Source organism: Acyrthosiphon pisum, chromosome A2 (genome assembly GCF_005508785.2).
Source record: "Acyrthosiphon pisum isolate AL4f chromosome A2, pea_aphid_22Mar2018_4r6ur, whole genome shotgun sequence".
Taxonomy (NCBI): domain Eukaryota; kingdom Metazoa; phylum Arthropoda; class Insecta; order Hemiptera; family Aphididae; genus Acyrthosiphon; species Acyrthosiphon pisum.
The window spans coordinates 33,285,712-33,293,616 of record NC_042495.1 but is presented as its reverse complement, the minus strand read 5'-3'; the positions used below and the strand labels follow the sequence as shown (position 1 = coordinate 33,293,616).

General features: G+C 27.1%; 2 protein-coding genes and 1 long non-coding RNA gene across 5 annotated transcripts in view; 1 reads left to right on the top strand and 2 right to left on the bottom strand.

Moving 5' to 3' along the window:
• LOC100571458 overlaps window positions 1-7,905 on the bottom strand; it is a 55,604-nt gene that overhangs the window by 38,805 nt on the left and 8,894 nt on the right. The window lies entirely within an intron of this gene.
• LOC103312009 lies at window positions 27-1,108 on the bottom strand. Of its 2 annotated transcripts, XR_001678668.2 has the most exons (4): window positions 760-1,106; window positions 547-694; window positions 331-475; window positions 27-267 (listed from the first exon to the last, which is right to left on the bottom strand). XR_001678668.2 is itself a non-coding variant. In XM_008191973.3 (3 exons), exons 1-3 carry the CDS (start codon window positions 939-941, stop codon window positions 455-457), a joined length of 351 nt encoding a protein of 116 aa, XP_008190195.1. In that variant the 5' UTR covers window positions 942-1,108; the 3' UTR covers window positions 27-454. The 2 variants fall into 2 exon arrangements, 1 of the variants encoding a protein (XP_008190195.1); XM_008191973.3 differs by having other exon boundaries at window positions 27-475; window positions 760-1,108.
• The window catches only part of LOC100574055, a 158,945-nt gene continuing 152,392 nt past the window's right edge, over window positions 1,353-7,905 (top strand). The window contains exons 1-9 of one of the 2 annotated variants that reach the window (XM_029490534.1): window positions 1,353-1,574; window positions 2,614-2,791; window positions 2,867-3,021; window positions 3,996-4,188; window positions 4,247-4,401; window positions 5,003-5,152; window positions 5,240-5,421; window positions 5,595-5,674; window positions 5,749-5,897. In XM_029490534.1, the coding sequence (XP_029346394.1) occupies window positions 1,539-1,574; window positions 2,614-2,791; window positions 2,867-3,021; window positions 3,996-4,188; window positions 4,247-4,401; window positions 5,003-5,152; window positions 5,240-5,421; window positions 5,595-5,674; window positions 5,749-5,897 (1,278 nt within the window). In that variant the 5' untranslated portion in view covers window positions 1,353-1,538. The remainder of the gene's footprint in view (window positions 1,575-2,613; window positions 2,792-2,866; window positions 3,022-3,995; window positions 4,189-4,246; window positions 4,402-5,002; window positions 5,153-5,239; window positions 5,422-5,594; window positions 5,675-5,748; window positions 5,898-7,905) is intronic. The other variant, XM_008191974.3, reaches the window with a different exon arrangement.

Here is a 7,905-nt window from a genome sequence, read left to right as displayed (position 1 = left end):
TTTATAAGAGGTCAATTCCTCTAATTTTTAAACCAACGGAACTACACGTGTTCTGCTGAGCGTAGAATTTGCTATGTTACGCACTTGTAAGACGGAGACAACACATGCGGGTATAACGTCCTCTTAATCCTAAAGACATAATTATAAGCTGTAAAAGAAAAAGCAACAAAAAGTAACATAATATATTATATTGTTATATTATAACATAAGGACTGAAGTTTTCCTGATGGATGTACACCATTCAATGAGTCCTCAGCCAAGTTCTTGCTGAAATGTACATTATAATTTATAAATAAACACTACAAACATATAAATTGTTGTTTTGGTCACCTTCCCAGTTGACAATTAAAGACTATCTAAAGTCAAAGTCTGTCAAATTAATGAACATATCTGCATAAAAACATATAATATAAATATATATTATATTTATATAAACATGTAATGACACAATAAATCACCAACTCCAATAAAATCCCTAAAACACAAATAAAAACATTCAATATACCAGCCAAATATATACATATATATATATATTGCTTATACTACCTTTATAAATGGATCTTTTTTTTTAGTTGCAGTAGTATTAAGTTTTATTGTTACATCAATTGTAGCTGGGCAATTCGCATTTTTAGATAATCCTTTTTTATTAATATTAGGCTTTTTAAAATTACTATGTTGACATACAAATTTTTTACTAAATAAAAATATTAATTCATTTTAATAGGTACTTATTATAATATAATATGTAAAAGACCTTACGAGCAAACAATTCGTTGGCCATTCGGAATACTGGAGCGATAGTTCCAATGACTAAAATTCAACTCCCCAAATTCAGAAACCCAATTATTGATATCTTCCATACATGATATGTTTGATCTGATGTTAACGGTATTCCCAATTTCTCCAACAATTTCATTTGTATATTTTTTTGGAAATATCATTTTGTCAAATTTCAAATTCCGAAAAAAAGTTTAAAGTTTAAAAGTATTAAAACGTCTTTAAAATATTATGTTCAGCTAATAATATTTTTCAAAATTCAGACAGAATTTGATAACTGATAACAGATAATGGATAGCGAAGTCGTTATCTCATTGGGATTAGAGCCAATCGTAGAACAGTATTTCCTTTGGGTTCTCTAACAATGTACAATAATCTAAGACCGTGATGTACACAATGCTTATATGCCGCCTGGGAATCCGTACCTTTATGATGATAACAATTTCAATAGATACCACACAGATAATAATTTATTATCATAATATGATATTATCTATGTAAATACTGTAAACAAAAGCACGGGATTTCGATAAGATAATTAAAAAATTCAAAATAGTAAAGGCTCTTTGTTCTACCTATCATGACAAAATAATTTTATTATTAATAAATTAAATTTATTATTATTTTATTATTAAGTTTATTTTGTCATGCTACCTATATTTCTATGTGATGTTCCGTCTCATAGGTATTGTCTTTTATAGTATTTTAATAATAATATTTTTGCATTCATAACCAATAATTATATATTCGGTCAAAGACAAATGGAGCCTGCGCATGTTTCTGGAAGTCAGCAAGCTGTAAGTAAATTATACATTTCTTACTAATTTTAATACCTACCTAATAAAATATGCTTCGAATATTTCTAATTAATATATACATTGTATTTATTATATATAATTGTATAAATTGTATTGGTCGTTCCGATGAGATGGTCTACAAATGGAAAATGAGAGATCACCTAGATTGCGACTACGGCCATTCAGTACATTCATCTCCCTCATAATAAGCGACTGCCGCTAAATTTTAAGGCCGTCGGAGCCAGTTCGTTTTCATTGTTATGAGCATTTTAATATGTACAAACAATTTACAATTTTATAACATCTATAACTCGCTTTAAAATTAAAATATAATAAAAAGCCTAGATAATAATCTTACCTTTAAATTTTATAGAAGGTCAATTCACTCTAATTTTTTAACTAACAAAGCTATACGTGTTCTGCTGAGCGTACAATTTACTTTGTTACACACTTGTAAGACGGAGACAATATATGCTGGCGAAGCGTACTCTTAATACAAATAGTTTACTTTTCGCTTGTACCATCAATAAATAGTTACGGTACAGAAATTTGGGTTGGAATACTCATCTCGTTAATTTAGAGATAGTGAAAATGAGTTAGTAAAAATAATTTTAAATATAATTTTACAGGTTTTATTCTAAAGTAAATTTGTTTAATGATTTTAGAGTTTTTAATTTAAAACCCCTTTACTATAGAATAAGTTATAGATAGATTATAACACAGTATGTTTACAATACTTCATTAAAAACTTAGTACCTACCTAATCTTAATTGTATAAAAGTAGGTAAACAAAGTTGTTTGAAAATTTAATACCATCAATGAAAAAATTAGAGTAGGACATTAAATATTGAAATCACCAAATTTAAAATAAATCAATTTTAATTAATTATGCTTGTACCTACTTACGATTTAAATAACTTAATTTGTATTTGTATATATTTCAGTGAAGTAGGTTATACATTATTATTAACAATTTTTACTCTAGCATGATAAATTTATATTAATTTATGTATTGAAACTTAATTAATTTATATTATAGAATATTTCAAAAGAAAAAAAGAAGAGGAAGAAGAAGAATAATCAGAACTTTAAAAATGAAGTAGGAGAGAGTATTATTCCAAATTTGAAAGAAACCCAAAATAACGGACTTAAACATGTTATTGTAAATGGTGCTGCAAAGTTTCCCAGTTATTTAGACAATTTACCCTATGTTGAAGGTTAGATTATTCATTTTTTTTCTTGTCATGTTTACACAAGTGACAAGTCGAGGGTATTATTTTATATTTATATAGGACAATGGAGTGTTATTAACCCAACTGGAAAGAAAGTGTATTCTATATTATTTTTATCACAACTTGGTAGTGAAGCTGTTTGTCAAAAGAAACCAGATGTATTAAAAAACTGGAGTACAAAATCATTCATTGCACCACAATTTAGTTCATTAAGTGTAAGTTTTTTAATGAATATTTATGATTTTAATATTTTAACTAAATTATTGCATTTTATAAAATTTGTTAGGAGATAGTATTAGGTACTATAGGTCACCTATTTGATAAAATTTTATAATTTCTTTATAAAATAATTAAAAAACTTTGTGGTTATGATTTTTAGTGGCCAGGTGCTAAATATAATCTTAGTCAAAGAAAAACAGCAAATAAAACGGCAAAACTTCTTTATGAGGAGAAGTAAAATTAAATCAAACTGAAAATGTTTGGGTTCCAAAAGCTGCTTAAAAAACCACAAGTCTAAAGTAGTTAAAACCAACACTGAATTGGAAAAAAAGAGCGTAGGAGTTAACATTAAATTTCACATTTTAATGAATTTGATCAACAATATATGTTATTGATTAGTTTTATTTGATTAGATCATTAGACATTTAAAAAAAAAAAATATATTTATAAAAAAAAAATAATTTTTGGGCATGGTCAACTCCGAGCGAAACAACAAGTTATATACAAAGTATATTTTTTAATATATACATTATATAACATTATATTTTAACAGATTTAACCAAGTATATGCCTCCAATCAAAATAATATATTTTAATCTAATAACAAGTATAATAAGACAATATCACGTCTCTTAATCACTTTTTACAGCTTTGTGGGTTGATACATATTTTACGGCATGGGGCTCGTAGAAAACAGTCTATAGTTTGTACAGTGAGAGAACATGACGATTCTGCGTATCCCTCCACGTCGCCATGTCATAAAAACCTGTTTCCCTATGACCGGATGTCGTGTGGGGATGTGTAGAAGAACCAATTTTGGTGGGACGGCATGCACTCTTTCTGGACAAAGTATAGTACCATACTTACAGTACCCATAAAATTAATGTAAACTAATCTTATACAAAACTGAAAGCTTTATAATTTTTACTCTAGAATTATACATTTATATTTATGTATAAATATTATATAGGATATTTTAAAGCAACAAGAAAAAAAGAAGAATATGAATAATAAACATTACTCTAAAAATGAAGAGAAACAGAGTATTATCTCAAAACTGGTAGAGTTTGTGCAACACCCTGAAAAACCCCAATACAATGGACATGTTGTAAATAGCACTCTGAAGTTGCCTAGTTATTTAGACAATTTACCCTATGTTGAAGGTGAGATTATTATTTTTCTCGTCATGTTTACACAGTGTATTATTTTATATTTATATAGGACAATGGAGTCTTACAAACCCAACTGGAAAGAAAGTGTATTCCATATTATTTTTATTAAAACTTGGTAATGAAGCTATTTGTAAAAAGAAACCGGATGTATTAAAGAACTGGAGTACAAAATCATTCATTGCACCAAAATGTAATTCATTAAGTGTAAGATTTTAAATGAATATTCATGATTTTAATATTTTAACTAAATTATTGTATTTTATGAATCAAAATGTATTAGTACAGTGACATAATCTTAAGCTCAATCTGGGGGCAAGGGTGTGATTTTAAAACTTTTTAAATTATTTTTATTTTTAAAAGAAATATACAGTCTATACATATTATGCACAATTTGTATAATATATTATGTGAGATTAGAAAAAAAAACATGAGATTGCGTGAATAAGGAGCCGATAACATTAGTAGCACTTAGCTTGGAATGTTTTTAAAACTTAAATATTTAATGTACATCAAAATATTTTATACTCTATTAGGCGCCGAAACAACAAATTATCAATATGTTCTTAGGCTTAGGTAATAAATAATTCATGAAACCATGATATGCCATCTAACATTTACTGTTTATAAGTCTATACTCTATACATGAAACTATAGAAAACACCACTGCTAAAATCCAAGGTTTGGCAATCTACCCATTTCCTTTTCAATCATATACACCACTGGGATAGTACCTGATTCACAAATTGTATAGAAATAATAATTTCTTAAGAAAATAATTTAAAAACTTTGTGTTCATAACTTTTAGCAATCAAGTGTTATATTGGATCGTAGTCATGGAAAGCTTTTAAAGCTCAAAGAGACAGTTGAACATCCATTGAACTCAGTAGTTGCTTATAAAATGAATATGAAATGTAAAAGCATACTTGTAGACTATGAGGAACTGAATAATTTAAATGTATGTATTCAAGTTAAAATATTTATAATACTTACTTAAAATTTGATAGTAAATAATATTAATTAATAATTGCGTTTTCTAATATAGGAAATAATTTATTCATTATCAGAAGATGAATCCTCGGTAATCCGCACAAGACATAAAGAGTTTGTGAAATCAATGTCACTTATAATATTAGATTGTCCTATCACTCGAACAACAGTAGCAGGAACAATTTTTGCAGAACTTTTATCCAAAAAAATTCTTTCTATGGAGGCCATCACTCAAGGGTACGTATGAACAGTGGCGTGTATCATAAAAAAAAATTGGTGTTCAATTAATTTTAGGTGACCCACTCCTCATAATACGGTTATACCGACTTATACAATTTCCTATTTTTCTTCTATCAATAAAATTTTATACTTTTTCAAATTATATAAAATTCTTATTTTTGTTTTTGAAGAATTGATGATGTTCTTAGTTATTGGAATGATTTTTTGATGTATTACCCTCAATTTTTCTCCTATATTGCTGCAATTATTGGTAATTTTTTATTTATAATTTTTATAAATTTTTGAAATGTTCTACCATTATTAATTTAAATGTTTTATTTATAGCTCCATTATTTTTATCACAGAATACTTCGTTTGACTTCAACAATTTAAAAGATTCATGTACTTCTATACGACCAGACAATTCTAGTAAATTGTTTACCGAAGTATTATATAAAATTAATAGTTCCAAGGAAACACAGAACATTAAAGAAGTATGTGACAGTATTGTTCTATTTTTCTTTTTTTATTCATTATTAAATTAATAGCTTTGACTAACCTTCTTTTTTCTGCTAATTCTTGTTCATTGAATCAGTTTGGTAGTGACAATACCTAAAAAAAACAATTTTGCGGCATATAGTGGGTCCGATTTTTCTTGTTTCTTTAATTTTATTGATGGATAATATTTGCTCTTGCACCATGTATAGCACTTCTTAATTGTTCCTTTCAGTCTAGATTATCATAATTTTGTTTTAAGTTGTTCATTATTGCAAGAAATAAAAGTCTCTATTTAGCATATTTATCTATAGGTAGGTACAATTGTTTTGTAATCACAATTTCCATAGGTAATTCTTTTAACAACTTTTTTACCAGAATTTCTTTGCCTAAATTTTGTATGAATAGTTCTAGTCTTTTAGGTATACAAAATATATTAGTTACACAATCTTATTATTACAAATTTAATTTAGCAAACGGCTTTAAAATATTCTATTATTCTTAACAGAACATGTACTAGTAAATGTTATGGTATTTTAGATTCTGAGCGGAGCGAGGAAGCTAGTGGTTTTAAAATGATGTTATTTTTTTGTTATCCTGTAAAAAAAGTTTCTACCAGAATGAGTGCTTTGATTTCAGCATAAAGTATCTTATCTTTTAGCAAATTGGATCAAGATGGTACCTTATAGAGGTCAACTTTTGATTTATCAATAGTTTTTTAACGCCAAAACCTCCAAAATTAATTTTTTTAACGCTTTGTTTATTACCATAGAAACGAATAAAATTTAAACATTACCTATTTTCCACTAGGTATATTATATAAAATTAATGATTACTTATTAATACATATTTATGATTCATTTGTCCGCTCGGAATCTTTTTTTTATCAAATGCAATCATTGCATTCAAATTGAAAACTGTAATAATACACTACCCTGTCCGAGGACCGAAGGGATAATAGATAAACTTTCACCACCGCTGACCTACTCCAACCCGCTGCACTTACCTGATTTTTTATTATTATAGTATTTAGTATTACCCAGATTGCGACCATGGCCATTCAGTACATTCATCCCTCTCATAATAAGTGACTGCCCTCTCTGTGCTTTTAAGTTCAATGGGACAGTGAAAGAATTCCACAAGGCTAATGAATATGCGGTGAAATATGCGATCAAAGGACACTTAAAATCCAACTGTAGACACCTTTCTATTGACAACATGTTATAGTTCGCCTTTGCATTAATCTCAAGGTCGTTGGAGCCAGGGCGTTTTTACTATTTAGTATTATAGTACTATAGTATTTATTTCTTAATATCAAAAATAGTATTTTCAGAAGACTAATATGGCACATTTCAAAAAATCATATTTGTATAATTGTAAGCAGGGTCTTAAGTGAATTTTTATGTTTAGGCAAGACTTAATTTTATCTTCCTGTGATTTGACCGTTCTTCCAAATAAATAGGAAAAATAGTTTAGTATTTTAAATCTGAACAAAATTAAACTAAAAAAGTGTACTTAGTAGATTTATTGACACTTGTTTTGAAAATAAATTCAATACTTAACTCTAAATAATGTTTTTAATTACTTTTACTATTAATTATTATTAATATATCAAAATCACATTTGTATTTTTTATTATAATCAGAATAATAATTATAATATAACGTCTAATATCTACGAATATAACAAAATGACTTCGGTAAAGTACAAATTATATTGAAATACTGAATAACATTAATACAAGTACAATACAACAGCAGTAGCCTGACTTACACAGTAATTTGCTCATTATTACTTACATCTGGCTTGCAATCTAAAATTATAGAATAATATATCGCATTTTTAAGCCCAATTAAGATATTAGATCTTATTTTATTGCCCAGTAATTGAATAAGTTCGTTTTGAATATTTTTTTCTAAATAATGACAATGAAATTTTTCCGATGATATTCTCCTTATAATATGTTCTTTTATAATGGGATTGAACATTGATAAAAATTCAATACAT

Coding starts and splice junctions, on each gene's coding strand:
- LOC103312009 (XM_008191973.3), bottom strand. CDS start 941: ATGATATTTCCAAAAAAATATACAAATGAAATTGTTGGAGAAATTGGG. Junction 695..759: donor GGCCAACGAATTGTTTGCTC/GTAAGGTCTTTT, acceptor ATTTTTATTTAG/TAAAAAATTTGTATGTCAAC. Junction 476..546: donor AAAAAGATCCATTTATAAAG/GTAGTATAAGCA, acceptor TTTGTGTTTTAG/GGATTTTATTGGAGTTGGTG.